Raw genomic sequence first — 19,866 nt, 5'->3', positions numbered from 1 at the left:
ACTTACACGCCATTTTAATACTTTGCTCTATTATTAGCAAATTTTAAGCTATTAAAAAGCTATTAATATTTTCTCCACTTGCAAAGGCTACGTACAAGCCACAGGGTAAAGCTGTTTCATATGAACAGTAACCCAATAATTGTATAAATGTTTAAGTAGAATTACTGTGTTACTGACTCTAGACTGATGAGACGAGTTAAAGGGCTCAAACATCTTTATTTTCCTTTTTAAGTAAGTAAACCCATAATATCATAAAGGATCTTCAACATTCATTGAAGTTTACTTAATTACCACACCTCACTACCAAAGTGTCTGGAAGAAGCTGCATGTCTGGAGACTGGGTACTTGGCACGTATACTATGTGAACCAAAAATTACAGTATTAGGAGGAGGCTGGACTGCTGAGGAGCGTCGGACGCTCTTCTGCACATGGGCTATGCGGAGGGAGGGACAGTGTGGGTGTTTGGAGAAGCCTGTATCCATCATGTCAGGTCTAGAGTTCTTTGATTCTTTTTGATGCATTTGTTGTTTCTAGAATGCACTGCAGCATTACTCTCTAAAATCCTGTGAGACAGACAGACAAAGCCAGTCAGTAAGTTTCATGCACAGGGAAGAGTCCACAGCACTGTGCTAGTTTATCTAGAGGGGTCCTGCATTCAAATGGACCCTCCTAGAGCAAACATCGTTGGCCAGATCCTCAGAGTCCTATCCTCAGAAAAGCATCCTCTAAAAGTAGCAGGCAGACCTCTTCAAATTTCACACCAAATGTATCTTCAACACATATTAAGTACCCCCTTTAGTCTTTCCAGATGAGAAATGTTCAAGTCCACTTAGAGCATAGGCTCTCTCAGATGTGATTTAAGGGATGTTATTTCTCTTTTGGGCAACTGCATGACAACGTAATGAAAACTCAGACATTCCTGCAAGTTTTAACAAACACCTTATTCTTGGTGTCTTACTCTAAGAGCAGTGACTGAAAGTACACTTACAGAAGAGTAACTCTTAAAAACCCCTTGTGCTTTTGTGGTCACTAAAGCATGAGAATTGCATAGTAACAGCAATGATATGTCTGTACTGTGGTTTGTGTGTGTTTTATGACAAGTCCTGCAGTTCTTCCTACTGCGCAAATCAGGAAACCTGTTGAAAAGCACCATACTCCCTTCACCTCCCTCTCCTCTGCAGTGAGACTTGGTTTGGGTTTTGTTCCAGAACAGTCTGAATGTAGCTGCACTCTCAGGCTTAGGAGCAGGGTCTGGTAAGATGCTCCTGGATAAATATGTGACAGCTTTCCATATGACAGTCATGTGTTTTAAGAACAAAATCTACACGAAGAATGTGCTAGCTTGTTTAAATTCTAAACTAATCCATCTTAGAATTTTGAGTGCTGCAATAGTTTGATAGTTCACAAAAAAAAAGAGTTGTCATGTTGGTTCTTAAAAGCATGCTCAGCTAGTTTTTTCAAAGGATTTATTTCCTTAAAATAGCATTTTCCTACTAAAACTGCCTGCTGGGCAGAGCTAGCTGACAGGCAAGTAGATTATCAGCATGTTTACTTTTCAAACATCTCTGTCACACTCAAACAGTTCTGCTGTGGTATCACCCGTGAGTGATGAGATGGGTTTTGTAAGAGTTTGGGTATTAGGATATAAAAAAATTAAAATGTGGGTCAGCATTTAAAGTGCACTAAAATTTCCATTCCAAACTAGTAAAAGCAGCATCCTTGTACCATGGTAAAGATTTAGCCTCAGACCGAAGCCTCCCTTTTTGGTATGTGTCCTCAGCTTCAAGGGAAGTTGCATTCCCATGAGAGCAGATGATGCTTCTTGTGTTGCCTGATAAGTACAGGAGCTCCTTTGCAGCCTCAGTTAGCTGCAACTTCTAGTACACCTGGGAAACGATGTCAGCAGATGTCTGGATGTGATCATTGCCCCATCTGCACACCGTCGCTTTTGTCTGTGGTATCTTAGAAGCAAAAAGCAAGGATTTCCAATGTAGCTTGACTCTGAAGGAAAGTTTTGAATTATATTGGTATGAAAGTAAGGGAATAAAGGGGCAAGTTCCCCAGAATCAGTATCATTCTGCTACCACAGTACATTACAAACAGAGGAATGTAGAACACCCCACCCCCCACCCCCCACCCAACGTTCCTTGTTCAAAATAAGATTAAGGAAGTGAGATAAATTTATGGAGTATTTGTGGCACTACTTTTATTTCTTCTATAAAGCTTGGGACTTGGTTTTTAAGTTGATAAAGCCATTGGGATGCCAAATGAATTCTCTGAGGCTGCTGGTGCTACAAGGCTGCATTATCACTTTGTGATTGCCAAAGAGTTTCATTTCTTCTTTCTGGAGATTTGTGTCACTTTCACTCCCACACATCTGGCAAGAGACCTCGCTGCACTGCCTTAGTTGAAAATCTTATCTCATAGATCATTACTAGCAATAAATTCCAGCCTTTGTGCTTACTTACACTGTCCCACAGCCTGGAGTCACTGATTTTGTGGAACCAGGAATTCGGGCTGTAAAATATTTACTCACTAACACACACCAAAAAAAAGGCCCCAAACCAACCCTCTAGCTCTTTCTTTGTGAAGCAAGCTCTGAAAATGTAAATCATATCAAACTGACTCTCAGGGCCAAAGAAAACAGGCAGCTGGATTCCATCCCTTTAGCTAAGAAGCAGCCTTTAAATACCTCTTAAATATGCACTTTATATGAGCTATAGACAAACCCATTTTCAAGTAATGTTTTCCCACATGTCCCAGAAAATGCGAACAGCAACTCTCTGCATGTTAACGTGACCAAGCTCTGACAATGGCTGAGCGTGCCAAAAACCTGTTTGCAAGCATTGCTGCAAGCTGCCAGTGCTGTTCTACCACTCTTCTTCTCTAAGGATACACTTCTCTAGACCTACACGAAAAAAGATGTATTTTTAATCCCTGTTATAATCCTTAAATATAGCTCAGGCAGCTGTGCTCAAAACAGTTGTTAGCAAATGGCCTGTGCTAGGTGTGATCTGATGTGGTAGTTCACATTAGTGAGCATGTTCCTGTTACTGCATTATGGAAGTGTTCTCATTTATGGTGTTAATTGTGCTGTTCCTTTTTTGTATGACAGGGATGGGGAGTACGGAAGCAGAGTTGCATCATATACTGAAGACTGCGAAAAAGACTGGAAAGAGAAGGCAAGATGAAGAGGGGAGGTAATGAGGGGCATAGATTCAGTTATCTCTGCAGGATAAATGAAATAATTAGCATTAATAATGAATCATTTGCAATAGTAAGCAAAGGGATCATTCCAAGAACTGAACCACAGCTCTCCAGTTTAGTGATGTGTCTCCTGGAATACTGCTAATGAGCACGATCAGAGACAGTAATGACCAGCAAGTGTTGCTGGATAGCAGATGCTTTCTCTAGGTATGGGGAGAAATAGTATGGAGATGCTTGAGATACAGCATACTCTGATATCCCTCCATTCCTGACTGTCAGATTTCAGAAGAAAAATTGGCAGTTGGCAGGTAATGAAGCCAGAATAGTATTTTCCAGGAGTCCCAGCAGTCATGCTTGAGTAGTTCACCCCAGCAAAAAACATGGCAGAATAAACAATCAGGGTATAGCAACATGAAATGCCTTCCCCTGATGTTTTCATAGGACAAATTAATGAAGTTTTGACTCTAGGTAGTGTTGCATAACATGAAACAGAAGTTTTAACCAAAATACCAGGATAATCCAGGAATAAACTGTAACTTAATTTTTGGCATTTTTATTTTGTTTCCCAAGTGGATACTAGTGAGTGCATGGAAGTGTTCTTTAATCAATCCCGTTACATGTCCACATATGCTTCCATCTAGAATGAGGTTAGTGCATTATAGCTGCTGCGGGAACCTTAACTTGCTTTCACCGACTTCAGGAGGATTAAGTCAGAAACAATAGTATTTTAATGCCATTTTTTGTATTTACTTGGCAAATACTCCTGTCAATTTAAAGTTTCCCAGGGGAGGTGTCAAGAGGTCACTGAAATGTTCCTGGGCAAGGAAGGGAGAGTGGTGAAACACTGGCCTCCCTGCTGCTTCCTTCAGTGTTTTTCTTCATGTCATTAGTCCTGTACTCGGCACTTTTCCCCCAGCTTCCATTAGCAGAGAGTGAGTGAATGTAAAAATGTTAGTGAGGAATGGAGGCAAGAAACACAGAGAAGGCTTCCCTGCTGTTTTATTTGGCTAATTCTAGACCTTGGTACCAGTAAACGTAGTCATAGAAAGCCAGCATAGAATATATTGTCTAGTATGCATAAAAGCCTCCCAGATGATTCCAGCACATACTTTTTTCCCCCCAGGTTATTCTGTTATTCTACATTGTGAATTTACTTCACTTCATGATCTGTCCAAGGATCACAAAGCCTTCTGACCTCTCTGCTATGCCATGACAGAGAAATACAGTCCCCCAAGGCTGAAAAAGCATCAGGGTTTGGTTTCCAGAAACAAGGTACTTGCAGTTTCCATGAACAGCAGTGTCACTGTGAGCGAGCAGCACAATTTTCAGATGCCACTAAGAGAGAAATGCAGAACTGAGGGGCAGGAGAGAGAGAGACATGCCATGTCTTAACATGCCTTGTATGCAAGGCTTCTGACTTTCAGCTATCACAGCTTTATCACAGCTAGTGTCTATAGGAAGGCATCTGACCTGTTTCATACTATGGGTTAGAGTGATCCCTCTTACAAGTCCCCATGGTTTATCATATGATAAGCTAGGCAATTTCACAATTATCTGACTTTTTAAAAGAAACTATTTCAGTTACACATTTCCCACATTTTTAGCTGCTGTAAGCAGACTAAAACATCTGTGGGGAGTTTTGCCATCAAATGAAAACAAAAGCACTGTTAAGTAAGTACATTATGGCTTGATTAATGCAAGATAAACATTATACACTACACAGCTTTTTCTCCTCAGTAGGCCTATTTCACATCATATGGTCATACATAAATTTCTCTTACTAAAATTGCCCAAGTAGCCTTGCACCATTCTTGACAGATGAGCTTTAGGAACTATTACAAAGTGGTTTAAGTTACAGATCCATCTGCTGTACCCCATCGTTCTGATACAGACTGCTTTCACTGTGGCAGAATAAGAAGATGCATTCATACCCTCACTGGCTGCAGCTCAGAGTCTGGTGACCTGGCTCAAACCCACCTTCTCAGCGGTTTAATCAGTGGCGTTAGGCTTTGTGCCAAAGCATGAGGGTGGGCACATGTTTTATTCTGCTGGTCCTGATAATCAGATCACACTGGGATTTGATTCAAGCTTGCTTTAAGTTTTACTGGGAGGAGGGAGGCTTTATAACCATGCTCATCCATTGACATGCTCATCCATCTGACATGCTCCACTATTGTATATATGGCTAGATACTATATATTGTATATATGGCTAGATACTGGTATTTATGGTGGAGAATCCATCCCTTACTGGTCTGAGCAGACTAGTTAACTAGTTACTGCAGTGTCACTGCATGGTTAGCAGAGGTTGCTGGCCAGAGCTGAACTGTGCTCCCTTTCCCAACTGGCAGTGCTTAACCATGCTGTCTGTTAAGAGTCAGAATTCACTGGAGTCTCTTCCTGGTCAAACATGATTGCCCAATGTAGAGAAGGCAGAAGTGGTCATCTGAGGAAAGGAGGCACAGCAGTGAACTGAGTACAGTGAGCTAAGTTATTCAGGGCACTGTGATCATTAACCGATGTACTAAAGTCCAGGGTGGAACAGGATATACAATTTATTGCAGTCAGGCTTTTCAACAGCTGAAACAAAAAATGGTATATTATTCATAGCCAAAAATCCCATAGGAGATGTTTTACTGCTGTGGAAATAATTCTCCATATATCTGTTGTATGAACAGTAAAATAGAGATCTACTAAATAAGGCTATTAAACATATTAATTTTTTTAATATGTTGCAAAACATTAAAACTGTTATAAAACATTATGAAACAAATTAAAATAGTTAAACATGAAAAAATAAAATATACTATTTCTTAGAATTAAAACCCCTGAAAGTATATCCAGCATTAAGTCCAAATTTACTCTATTGAGAAGCTAAACTGCCATCATCTTCACCTTTTGATTTCATCTGGCAAAGCTTGAAGAGCAAGACTAAAATATTGCATGTAAGTTATCAAAACTAACGGCAGTGGGAAAGGATCAACTAAGGGTGCTGCAGTAACAGCAAATTAGATGCATTTTATTACTGTCTTCTAGACATCTTTCTTGAGAGTTGTTACAGTCCAGTAGGGAGAAAGAAATGGAATTTAGAGCAGTACAAGAGCTACAGCAGTTTATAAAACAGAGCCTGACTTTTTAAGCAGTGGCCATGTTGGTATAGCTCCACAGTACAGCTCTAGCTCATCATTAATGGCGTCTCAGGTTTTCTGTCTCTCTGCATCCACATCAAATCAATCACTTCTTCAGAAAAAGGCTGCATACCTTACTTTTGCAAAACTACTCTGATAGCATTTAAAATAATTCTAGTAGTAATAAAACAAACAGCAGTGAGAATTTTCGATTGCTGGTGGGGAAGGTGATAGAAAGAACAGCATCCCTGAAGTATTGCTACAGATTTAAAATGTACTCCAGAGGTTTTGTCTAAAAATTAAGTCTGTGGGAAGTTTATTCCTATATCAAGGGTACAACAAAAATGCATACTTCATTTCTTCCCCTGGAGATTACTGTCAGGACTGTCTGCAGGATACAGCAAAAACCATGGTACATCAAAGACCTGATGATGATGGTTCCATTATCCTCAGAGCATGTCTGCATCAGCTTCAGCCACATCGCTATTTAAAACCAAACTGTGTTTTCTCCTGGCTGACTGTGGTCCCTAAGGGAACATCCATCCCTGAGCAGAAGTGACTCACCAACGCTCCAGCCCCACACTGGATACAGTCAGCTGCAGGGATGACTTGTAAAAGAGCTGTCACAGCCATCCTGGAGCCCAGCAAATGCTGCCTCACTGGAGGTGTCCCACTGTGCAGCCCGCCTGCTTTTGGCATTTGCTGTGCAGCTGACATGGAAAAACTCCCAAGTCCTTGGCTCTGTGAGTTTTTAAGCTGTGTCATTAAAAAGAGAGTTAATGGAAGTAGCTGAATCCCATCTTGGTTTAAAAATGTCTTGGAAATAAAATTGTGGAAGACTGCACGACATCAGAGGTGCTCAAGGCAAGCAATTTAGCAGGAGCGACTGAATGCCTGTATATGTGTCTCACAAGTAACTACCATTAACATATCTACAGCAGTAGTTCAATCAAGGTTTTAGTTGCTGAAGAAGTGTTTTAAAGACTCTTACACAAACCAACCATTCAAAGTGCTACTATCTGAATTGATGAACTCATCAGCTCAGCTGGAAAACGTACCAACTTGGAAATGCATCTGAACTGTGTACTGCATTAATGCACACATTTAATTTAAAGGAAGAAGCTCTTTATGGATTTTAAAACTTAAACTCTGCAAACAGCTCCATCGAAACTGCTGTGATAAAAGAAGCAAGGAGAAATGTTCTGGGAATAGAAGCCCCTAGTTTCAGTTTTATGCTAAGTTTTAGTCTACAGAGCTCACAAATGAAAAAGCATTACAATAAGACTTGAGAAAGCACACAATTACTTGGGAAGAAAACCATGTAAAAGGATTGAAAACTCAAGTGTTTATATTCATCTTTGCTTTACTGCAGTTAATAAAACTAAGTAGAGCCGGACCTCATTTGAGTGTTGATGAGGTGCATTTGGTGGAGAGAAAAAAGCCAAACCAGCAGTGTAATCAGGGCACGCTTCTATCCACCCTTGGCTGGGAGAAAGGTAAGAGCCAAATCCCATGCACTATTACATCTCTGCTAAAAGGGTCCTATTTTGTTTCATGTAAATTTGCATCTGGTCACCTGGGGAAACTGGACAAACTATGCCCTCTCCTATCCCCCAGGAAGAGGGGCGCAATGACTGCATGAACGACAGATGAGAAACTGAGCTCTATGTAAAAGGCTAAAAAAGGCTTGTTATCCACTAAGCGAGTGCTATATACCCCTGCGCCCGCTGCTATGCTGCCACCTGGCGCAGGCTGGGGGTGTGTATACTGAATGCGATCTTACTAAGTTTGTCTGCTAAACTTAACTGTGTCCGTTTTAATTTAGCTCTGGAGGGATTTCAAGGCTGTCCACTATTGGGTGGCAGGTGTGAAGATTATTCTTGAAAAGCTGTGCTCAACCATTAATTGATGAAAAGCTCTATGTCTGTCAAGTTCCATTTTTTTTTTTTTTACCAGAAGCAAGCAAGTGCACTGCATAAGAAATAAAGCATGTCAATTATGGTATGATTCCAGTTTAACACCCCTCCAACCCTTAACTTCAGCAAGGCTGTTTCACCTTGATAAAATTCAAACGCACAGCATGCAGAATGTAGCCATTAGTAGTTTTTTCTTCCTATATGGTTAATGTACATTCTCTAAAAGCTAAAAGATTTGGCTCTTCCCTTCTCCCAAAAGGTGGGAAATGTATGATTTGAAAAGCAAACCTGAAAAAGGAAAATAATGCAAACTCATTCTTTATTAAAGCCTTTACAGAGCATATTTGCTAAATGTCATGGATGATGTAGCTTATGAGGATCATTTCTCTGCATAGATTATTCAGGAGTGAAATTGGAATGGAAGAGAAGCCTAGTGAAAACCCCTCAAATTTACTGTTGGAAGTTAAAGACACCCCCCAAAAAACAAACAACAAACCCTCTCTCCCCCAAAAAACCCAAAGCAAAACCTTAAAGCAAAAGAAGGAAGGGGCAGGAGAAGCGAAGCAGCATAGGACAGAACCAGCTCTGTTTCCAACAACGACCACAGTTTCTCATCAGATGAAGCAAGAGGTGTTTAGCAAGTAAAGGAGGAGATATATAAATTTAATCTAATAAAGGCATTTATGATTATTGTTTTTTATTCGCATTGCAGCTTCCCAGGATACAGTTGAAGCAGAGGTAGACCAAACTTTAAGAATTCAATATGTTTAAAAAAAAACAACAAACAAACCACTTTAAAGTGGGCAAAACTTTAATACCAACACCATAAAACAATTATACAAAAATCATGTATGTATTTAGACAGCTCAAAATAATATATATATATATATATGCTTGGGTGGAAAAGGAACTTGTGCAGTTTTAGATTGTGACTGGCTGTAGCTGAAAAAAAATTAAAAATATCTTTATTTTTCTCCAACAGTGCAGTTGGAAGTTTGATAGTTCATCAGATTTATAACAAGAGACTTACTGTGTGGGTAAGCAAATAAAGCTGTTCTGGAGATGACTGGAGAACTTCAGCATACCTAATGTCTGCCCCACACAGTACTGTTTTGACAGGAGAAACAAGGAAATGCAGGTCAGAAGAAACCCGTTTTTTCTTTCAGGGTGGTGGAAAGCAAGCTATGATACATGAGCCCAAAGATAAGAACTATTACCTAGCACTTGTGCTGCAGTACTTCATTTCCGCCACGGCTGCTGGAGCCAGGAGTGTAACAGGAAGAATTTAAAAACAAACTGGAAAATGAACTACTCCTTTCAACAGCAGAATATATTATCATTGATTACAAAAGTCAAAAGAGCTAAATACTTGGGAACTTGGGAAGGGGTTGGGGACAGGGAAGATAAAAATATTGGAAAAAAGTATTCTAGTTCTAAATGAATTTTATAATCACAAAAAATTCCCAGACATTTAAATGACTGAAGTACCAGTTTGCCTTGATTTAGACACACCATTAAGATGTTCCAGATGTGACAGCAGCTTTCAGCCTCAAAATACACTAATTTTTTAATTAGGAAAAAGGTGACATACTCAAGACTGGGCCACTAGATCAAGAGGCTACTAAAACAGAACCCCAAAAGTCAATAAAAATGGAATAATTTCTTTATGTAGGTATAAAGAGAGGCTACTGTAAATATGTAACTGAACAGGTAGATGTGGGTACTTCCACAGCACAGCAATGCTTCCAATTGCTTAACTGTACCAGCCAACTGTTGATATGGCAAGAAGCTGTTTTTACATTATAGGTCTCAGTTTCGTATCAGAATATCTATAGGTATTCCTTTCTATATTTCTTTTGGAATTTCAGACATTGAGGTTTGGGGTTTTTTTGGTTTTGTTGAGGGGGGTTTTTTTAGTTTCATTTTTTTCTTCAATTTTGGGCATCTATAGTATTTAATGACTGCATATGCGAGTACACAGGTGTATAGATGTCTCAGTTTTAAAAGGCATGTTTTACCTCTTTTTCATACAACTGACATTGTTTTTTTGAAGTCTTGCTTCTCCTGTCCCATATTACATTCTCCATTAAAATTTGTTATTCAGATGTGCAGGCTTCAAACACTGATCTATGTAGTACAACATTAGGGGGTTTCCTGAGTCAGGTTTTATTCATCGTTATCTGTAAAAAACAGGAGCAGGGGAGAGACGGGGTGAAAAGGAACAACAAACACACAGAGCAGATCAAGCTGGGGTTACAAAACAGATTAGAAACCACAATTTAGTAAGCAGTAGTACCAGATTTCACCAACTCAGTCACCAAGGAGGTGACTGTTACCCAAACTGCCTTGAAAGCACTCTGTGTGCAAACACTGAGCAACATGTCATCTTAGTGAATTTAAGGTAGTTTCACCTCAAGCAGCCTGCCTCAGTTAGAACAATCCTTAGTAAAGAGCAGCATAGATTTTCCCCCCCTAGCTTTTCTTATTTGAAGAGTACAAAACTTTTGAGACAGAAGCCCACAAACATGCTTGTGACTCACTTGTCCTCTATTCATCTTAGTATAACATTTTTTCTTTAAATGTCTGAAATTTAAAGAACTACTTTAAATGTAGTGTTTATGTTACTTCAGTACTAAAGTACTACATGTACTTTAAATGTCTGAAATGTAAAGAACTACTTTCACATAGATTTTTGTATGCTACCACCAATTTGTGAAAAACAGAGTTGGAACTGAAGCTATTAAAAATAGCCACCTATTAATCTGCATTTTGCAAGATGAAAGCTCATTTTAATAGGGTTCACTTAGTTTTCAATTGGTATGCCAGTGTTTCAGCAAGTTAGCATTTAAGCCTTTTAGTACTAGTTTTAAAATAGCCTTAAGGTAAAGTGGCAAGAGACTGGTAACACTAGAGTTACCATTTTCTTCTTGTTCTATATTGCCAGTCCTTTGGACACTTGAAAAACTAACTTCTATAATACATTGTTCCAAGTCTGTCATTAAATCAATAAACTGTTGCTAAAAAAATATTTTTCAGACACTTTTGTGTCATACTTCTATAACACAGCATACAACGAACATGGCATTGCTTATTCTTACTGAGTGGTTCTATATCATTTGCAAAATAAAATTGGGAAAATGCAATTTGTATTAGCAATTTTTTAACTATCTTTATAAAACTAGTTTTTAAGACCTTTTCCCCCTGATACATTAATATATAAAACTCATAGAAAGCTGTCATCTTATTTGACCCTTTATTCACTGTTACTGCAACACTTTTGTAAAAGATCTTAAAAGATGCAGAAATGTTGGTTAACATGTATTAGAATGTTTTCTCAATAATGAAACACATTAAATAGTGCACATCATTGCACACATTTCTAAAACCAATGTATAATGATTCTGATTTCTAGAAAAATAACTGAGATTTTAGATTTCTTCATTTTAACCTCTCCAGTGAAAACTTTCATCATTAGAAATCTAAAATTACCTAACTGCAGTTAAATGTTTGACATAAGAGGAAAAGAACCATACCAAAACCATTTTTCATTGAATATCATGTGTGATATTTCACAGAGTGACCCTGAAAGGTCCAGGAACTAACTGTGTGCCTAGTAACCTGTGATATGCTAGGCAGGGCTTGCAAGATAAATAAATGTATCACTGAGCCAGTTGAAAACAAAGATGGATGGTACCTCCACATCAGGTTTTTTCTGAAAATGACAGTTACAGGAGAAGAAGCAACATGAAATTTTCTTTTCAGAAACATTGCAAGCCATTAAAAATAGTTTTGGAGAAGTACCATATTATTTAGCTAAAAATTAAGTAATTAAGATAAATTATTTTTAATTCTGAAAGTTTTATTCTAGACTTCCATCTTCCCAGTTTGCATAACTATTTTACAGATATGAAATAATTATACTGCACCTTCCCTATTGTGGTGCAGTAGGTGCACCCTAGACACCTATTGTTAGAGTTGACTGCATGTGTATGTGCTGTGAAATCAGACTGAGTAGCGTGCTATATCAAACTTTGCCATGTTTTATTGCAGGAATAAGAATACCTTTTGTGAAAAAGAGTATTTTTACCAATTTAGCCAATCACTATAACAAAGCACAGGTATGTTTTTAAAAGTATGTCAGAACCTAAAGTGTATGACCAAGAAACAGCGCAAGATGAGCTGTAATTGCCAGAGATTACCTTCTTGGTAGGCTCCATCTGCCATTACTAGGTGAAGTATTTTGGCATATAGATGCTTGTGTTCATTTCCAAGAATATTCTGAACTATGGATGAACAAATATCAATATTTTCATCTTCATCTTCATGTATAGCCTGGGAGAAAGGACAATCCACATTGCCAAAATGAAAATGGGCATAGAATTAAGTAGTTCAGATTCACTAAACGCAATTCACGGTTAAACCCAAAGTTTCTCTGTAATTCAATAGTATGGCATTTTCTTGGTTAATATTTTAGTGTGTTGAAACAGAATAAAAGATTAAAGACATAAGCATCAATTCTAGTCACACAATGCAGTTAGTCACTGGCGCAGTAAACAGCCCTAGGTACGTGTTTCTTAACATATTTTCTACAAACCTTGATTTTCTCATAAACTTCAATGAACTTATCGAAGCCTATTTCACATTCCAGGTTATATCTCAGCTCTTCCAAATGGCTGAAGATGCTATCACATTCTTCACATTCACTGGCAATCTCTCCATCACTATTATCTATGAAGAAAGAAAACAACAGTGAAAACTGCTCTGTTTTTCTGCATTCTTAATGTTGTTTCTGTGTCCCTAAACACGATTATCCACACAGGCCTCTAAATGTAATGCAATCAGGTAAGCTCAGGAACGCTAGACAACTGCAAGGAAGTAGGAACAGTCCTTTTCCTGACAGCTAAGAAATTCTGAATCTCTAGCTATCTCCTCTAAAAACCCACAAGGGTATTTTACTGAAGGAAAACAAGGTATGGTCTTAAAGCAGACTTCTATTTAGCAAACCAATGTTGTTAGGTCAAGTTCCATATAGACATCCCACATTATTTCTGAGGTGGAACTGATGCAGGATTTGGTGGCTGTCCCATGCTTGGGAGAAGAGGTCCTTTCTGAAGCAGCTGTCTTAACACATGTCTTAAGAATCAGTTACTTCATTTCTGCACTGAGATGCATCTTGTTCTTTGAAGCAAGTCTAAAAAACCAGTACTAATTTAGCTACAAAGTCCCTCATTCTTTTCTGGGTGCATCTCCTTTGCGTAGCAAATTCAGTATGCCAGTACATGAGGGAAATCAACATGATTTTGCTTATAGGCTACAGAAAATTTATAACCTATTGTAAGTCAAATATTAAGTTTAACAAAAAAAGGATCTATTTAAAAATCCCTATGTAAAATCCCTATGCAATAGGATCCCACAGAATCCCTATGTGAAATCCTATTATAAAATGCCAACTGTTTTCACCCAAGAAAAATACTTTCTTAAATAAATAGTTGAATTACGAAAGGACTTACCTACCCAGGGAAAAAAATATACAAAAAATATACAACTTTTTAGATTTCAGAGCTGATATTATCAAATCTTTTGATATTTGATATTATCAAATAGTATTGCCTGGTAGGTCACAGAATTTGTGAGTTAGTATTAAGAACTAGTGCTACTTTCAATTGCTATGTGACTAGGGTAAGGTATAATCCTGACCAAATTGTATTCCCAATTCACAATGTGAACAAATACACCCATAAGAAACTATAATTGAAATAAAAAGAATGAAAAATTGTATACGGATTAAAAACTCATTAGACGACTTCTAATCCTATATTTAACTTCTGGATCTTGACCAGATTTGGTTTTGAGTGCTGTCCATTCCACCGAGGTCTGAAGACCTTCCTCCTCATCCCAACTAAACAAAACCTGCAATTCTTATGAAATGCTGTGAAAGTAGAAAGTGGGACACTGATACCAAATAACCATAATGCTTGCAACAACAGCAGGATCACAGAAACAGAGGTATTGTATGTTACCGAAGTGTAACAGCAGCACTGTCAAAAAATGAAAGACGCTATTTATTTTATCTTAAAATACTACTGCAATGTATTATACAGGTAATATCTTGCAGATATAGTCACAGATTTTCAATTTCTTTAAAATTGTCATCAACAAACCAAAATTACACAAAAGCTGTGTTTTAGATTAGTTGCTGATTTTCTACATCTTTTTATACTACATTTCCAAATGTGCTTTATTTTATACCAGTAGTAAACCACTTCTATCTCAACCAGAATTTAAAAGACAGAACTGAGATTTCAGGACACCATAGTGTATAGCTAATGCAAAATGCTAAAAGCACTCATACTTTTTTTTTTTTTTTGACTGCATTAATAGCTATTTTGGGCTAACAAGAAGATTAATAATTTCATGTTCCTTTTGACTGCCTGTTAAATTACTTCATTGTAATGTAAGCTGGATCCCAGATACTCCAGTCATGTCAACTGCCATTTCTTTTGCACTCTTACATTGCGGTCCTGAATTATTCAAAACATATGATTTGCACAGTCTTTAATCTTCCTTGAAGTTTTAGACAACTAGAGAAAAAGTGTCTTCCAATCACTGCCTAATAAATAGACAATCTAGTTTGCAACACTGAAAATCTAAATATTATTGTATTTAAACTTCAGTATCAAACCTATTAACTACAGCTTTATTTCATTATAAGTATACAATGCAAAAACATTCTTCCACGTTTGAATTGCTAACATCAATAAATAGGTGTAAAGAAATTATACCAGATTGCCATTCTTCATTAAGTGCACTTTCACTGCTGGGGTTATTTTCATCTCCTTCATCCAGCTCTGTACCATTTGTTATGCATTCGATGACATTAGCCTTCAAAGTGGATTCCTCCTCTTCACTGAATTCCTCAGTAGGCTGCTCCCTAAGCAATTGCTCCATTGACACCCGGAGTTCCTGCAGATCAGGATCTGCCTCCTCAAACATACTAAAGGAAAGCGATATAAAATTCACGAAGTTCATATTTTATAAGACCAACCCTGTAAGAAAAGCTCATTTCTTTTGTTAAGCCAACAAGCTGGAAAGCCATTGTAGCTGGGGGAAAGCATGCAAATATGGGTGTCCTCAGTCCAACATGATTACAGCACTGATACCACTGTATCATGCAAGGGAATAGGGATTAGATAAACAGATACCACATTGTAAAAAGATGTGCTGTAACGTATTAGTAAGATAACTTCGAAATCATTGTATTGTACACTGTTATAGAACCCTGGTAAGTATAACATTGCTAACCCACATAAAAATGTGTCTGGAACAAAAAGAGATCTAGAGCTTATCAGAATAGGCACCAGATCCCAAGCTGCAGGGAACAGTCAAGAGCCAGGGTCAGATTTTGAAGTCCCTGTAGAGCTTCAAAGAGTAGAGAAGGTAGGTGAGCGAGTTTCCCAGAACATATAAATAAAGGAAATACTCAAGAAAGTAAAATTTTATTTCTAGAAGAGTGGTAGCCATAAACTTTGATCTGCTTCAGCAGAACACAAGGTGCAGAAGCCAGATGGAACAGCACCGTGGATGGAATCTGGAGCATAATCCAGACAGCTATTGGAAGCAGTACATCCCGTTAGCTTCTCAGTTCTCTAGAACAGGACTCGAAGTAAATGGTGCCTCAATACAGGATTTAAAAATTTCAGGTAAAATCCCCACGCTGGCATACTGTGTGTAATCATTAGTGTCTAACTAAAAATTTTCTGGATCTAAGATGCCTGTAGAAATACTTGATAAACTTGATGCACTCACATATCCTCAGAATCAGAGGGTCCTTCTTTGGCTTGCTCATCTTCCGTATCATCTATTTCAAGATTATGGTGATGCCGCACATCTGCTACACTGGGAACATCGACTAAGGTTCTGTACAGCTTGTAAAGATCTGGGAGCGAACATGTTCTCAACAGCTGCAAAGGCAACAGAGAACCTGCTTGGTAGCAATACTAAAGACAGCCTGAGGTTACAAAATACTTGAACATGAGACTTTGTCCTTTTTCTTTTGTAGATCAATTTCAAACTAACAATGTGTCCAGCACAGATACTCTAGCTGTTGAAAATCTGACATCTTGCATTTTGCCTCTCAGCTAGAAGAAAAGTATTCCTTCTGCCTCTACAGGTTACAGTGATTGAAAAGCTTTAAGGACACCAGAACTGACATACAGATCCTGGGTTTGTGCAGATTTATTCATTACCTTGACGGCTATCAAAAGAAAAAGAACATTGCATTAGCTAAATAACGTATCTATATATTAAATTTTTTACAATGTATATGTGCCAATCACTTACAGCTTAGGACCATTTTAAGTAGCAAAGAAAGGAATATTTTTTAATTACGTTTTAGTATTTCTCCAGGGGGGCTGGAACTAGATGATCTTAAGGTCCTTTCCAAACCTAACTATTGTACGATTCATTGTCTGATTCTATGATTCATACTGAAGCAGTTCATACTGATACACTTAAGCACTTCATTATAAAGCATATCCACTACTTTCTAAATCTGTAAGGGTACAAAGAATGTTCATCTTCCCCCTGCTCACAAGCTGGCTTTTCTGTAATCATTGTCTAATTGCCTGATAAACAGCTTCATGAACTAGGGAAATTAATGACAGACTAACTCTTGAGGAATCAAAATTAGAGTAAAAAAATCCATTTAGGTGACTATATGGATCTATGAGAACAGATGCAAGCTTGTCAATAAGCCGTATTTTCCCCACACATGTAAGCAGCAATATCCCTGATATTATGCTTCCTAGCTATGCATCAACCAACAGGTACTATTCAATATTCAATCATCAATAGTGCAGCTTTCATGCACTCACAAAAAGGCTAGGAGTCGAAAGAAGAAACATTCTTCTTTATCCAGCATTCCACCATCCAGGAAATCCTTTACTACATATTGACTGATCACAACACAGCTGTGCAGTTTTCCAGACAGTCCTTGCCACCACTGGTTCTCCAAAAAGCAGCTGCTCTTTTATGCACTTTCCACTTTAGAACCCAGGCAAGTATTGCACGTAACTTAAGAAGTCTGCTTCATCTACTACTTCCGTAACTGTCCTTCAAACATTTTAAATTCATATCAAAACCACATTCCACCATCCTATGCTCATTTCATAGACTGTGAGCTGCCACTCAACCCTATGTAGCTGATCAGGAAACAACTTCAAGAAGCAGTTGGTTCCATTCCCTCTTCTTCAGTTTTCCTGCTTCACAGCCAGAACCTGTGCTGGTTGATTAAATCCTGTAGGAAAAAACGCAATCACCTGGTTGCAAGAAATTATAAGATACCTCTGCTGATCTGTTCAGTGTGGATGTTTATGATGACAAGGCAGCTTAAGTCTTAAAAACTGCACAAAAGGGAGAAAGCAGAAAGTTAGGAAATTCCTCATGAACTCCCTCAGTTATGTCTCAGAGAAGTGGTGGCATTCCTCCACGAACACCTGGACGCAGAATGCCAAATGGTGAAACTGGAGTCTCTCACTGCTGTTCAAGTCCTGCTGATAAAAATGAACACAGCAGTCCTACTGCAGGGCAGACATAGGTAGACAAACACAAGCACCTGCTGAAACAGTTATGCCATCTGTTCTGGTCTCAGAAATAAATTAGAATAACATTACTACAGAAAAACAAGTATTTAGTTTTTTTAAACTTGCCTTTGGGTCATTTGCATCAAAAAGCCCTGTAGAAAGTCCAATCAACAATGAACTTTTGCCTTTATTTTTTGCTGGTGATATGGAATGTGAACGAGGTACAAAAGGCTCTTCCTGTGAAGACTGAGCTGACAGAACTGGCGAGTCTGTTGGTACAGCTGTGGGCTGTATTACCCTCTGGAATAAGGGTTCTGGTTGCAGAGAATCACTGGAACAAGTTTCTGATGTGGCAAAAAGAAGTCTATTACAAATCTAAATAGATTAAAACCCCCAAACTCTTAAGTAAAAGGTAACTAAAGTGTATAAAACTAACTAAACTTCTGTTGTATAATTAAAGGGGAAAATAGATAGCACTGTAAAAGTATTAAAATCTCCTCCCATTTTAACTTCTTGGGAATATACAGCATTCAGCTATAGCCTGTTGTCTTCTCAAGCCTTCTAGTTTCTCACTTATCCAGTCCATGCCTGAAGTTATGGTGTCATCCATTTTCATGTTGCTTTTTGCCTTATACTAGATTTCTTCAAAGTTACCTCAACATAATTTGCCCAAACACTGAAAACACCCCAGTTTGCTTAAGCCACCCATAAATAGATGCAATAGTATCACTGATACTTCACAATATTGCCAATGCACTTTCTGTATGCAGACCTTCTGAAGTTAAAGACCTCTAAGAGCAAGCAATTCTTCTATGCAATAAAGATAAGAGATTATCATTAGCAGCTGCTTAAACCTTTTCTTATCCAAGCTGCAGCTCAATATTAATTTGCTATGACTGATAAACAAAGCAACAGTGTTAAGTAAATAATCAGATTCCATAACATTTTAAATAGTCATTTTAAAAGGATGTTAACATTCAGAAACTTGACATTCACTTTCAAGTCTCAGTGTGGGCCACTGTCCTGTTCATTGATGCACAGTGTAGCTTTGTTACGTTTCCTCCTAAAGCAGCAAAAATAACATCCACCATTTGTCTTCCTAATCTATGAGAAATCTGCTTTTTAGAAGTAAGAACTAAAAAAGAAAAATGAAAGTAGAAAACCTGCTCTTTTGGGATGAGTGAGGAAATGAGAAGGGATGGCTCAAGTACTCCACACTGCCAGCTATGATAAAGAAGAGACTTCAACTGACCTTTTTGAGCTTCTTTTGGTGGTTGCACCTTGTCAAGCGCTAGTTTCTCAGAAGCTGCCTCATTTCTTCTGTCATGTGGTCCCCTATTATAAAATACCACATCCGTGGGAAACACCATGTAAAAATAGTCATTAGTCCACTGAAAAAGTCACCAAGGGCAGTAAAACTAACATGGCAGACAAGAGTGAAGCTTTACTAAGCATAACATTTTAACTGATGCATGTAAATCCTACTCAGTTAAAGCTAGTTGTTTGAACTGGAGGGAGGGGGATCAGAAGAAGAGAGCACTTACTTATCCTCTTTCTCTTTTACCCACACTTCATTAACAGTGATGGGAAATTTCTTGCTCTCCTTACTCTGGTGCTTTTTGTCTTCCGTTTCTTCCAACATCTCTGCTTCCAAATCATCAGGCTCTAAAATTAAGTCATATACCTCATTAAAAATGAATTACAACCAAACAAAAGGACAGGAGAGAATATACATTTTAAGATTACACTTAAAACCTTCAGCTTTAATAATTTTCTATATTTTGCAGAAAACTGAAGTTTTGTAACCCTGGAGATAAAAGTTTTTTCCTTATATAAGAAGGGCGTCTTAAAGCTCCAACAAACTCTGTCTTCTAAAAACTTCATTAACATTCCCCTAGATGTCAGCACAGGATGTCATACAGGGGAAAAGATTCCAGCACAACTGATGGGGAGAAACAAACAAAATCCTCCCCTCCCCACCAACAAAAAAATATGAAGCACTTCAGAATTCCACTTGTGTTCTAGAGTTTTCTAT

At 38.1% G+C, this 19,866-nt stretch overlaps 1 protein-coding gene across 9 annotated transcripts in view; it reads right to left on the bottom strand.

Annotated features, from left to right (window-relative positions):
• NEK1 (NIMA related kinase 1) overlaps nt 1–19,866 on the bottom strand; it is a 180,611-nt gene that overhangs the window by 130,294 nt on the left and 30,451 nt on the right. For 8 of the 9 annotated variants that reach the window (XM_061475173.1, XM_061475200.1, XM_061475192.1 and 5 more), the window contains 8 exons: nt 19,376–19,496; nt 19,084–19,166; nt 17,958–18,175; nt 16,057–16,211; nt 15,033–15,244; nt 12,845–12,978; nt 12,450–12,582; nt 10,174–10,430 (listed from right to left, as the gene is read on the bottom strand). In XM_061475173.1, the coding sequence (XP_061331157.1) occupies nt 10,417–10,430; nt 12,450–12,582; nt 12,845–12,978; nt 15,033–15,244; nt 16,057–16,211; nt 17,958–18,175; nt 19,084–19,166; nt 19,376–19,496 (1,070 nt within the window). In that variant the 3' untranslated portion in view covers nt 10,174–10,416. Of the gene's footprint in view, nt 1–10,173; nt 10,431–12,449; nt 12,583–12,844; nt 12,979–15,032; nt 15,245–16,056; nt 16,212–17,957; nt 18,176–19,083; nt 19,167–19,375; nt 19,497–19,866 lie in introns of those variants that run through there. The other variant, XM_061475237.1, reaches the window with a different exon arrangement.

This window comes from Pezoporus flaviventris, unplaced genomic scaffold (assembly GCF_033815535.1).
Source record: "Pezoporus flaviventris isolate CSIRO_AGI_PZ_B2104156 unplaced genomic scaffold, CSIRO_AGI_Pfla_v1 ptg000002l, whole genome shotgun sequence".
Lineage (NCBI taxonomy): Eukaryota > Metazoa > Chordata > Aves > Psittaciformes > Psittacidae > Pezoporus > Pezoporus flaviventris.
Note: the sequence above shows the minus strand (reverse complement) of the source record. Positions and strands in the feature narration are given on the sequence as shown.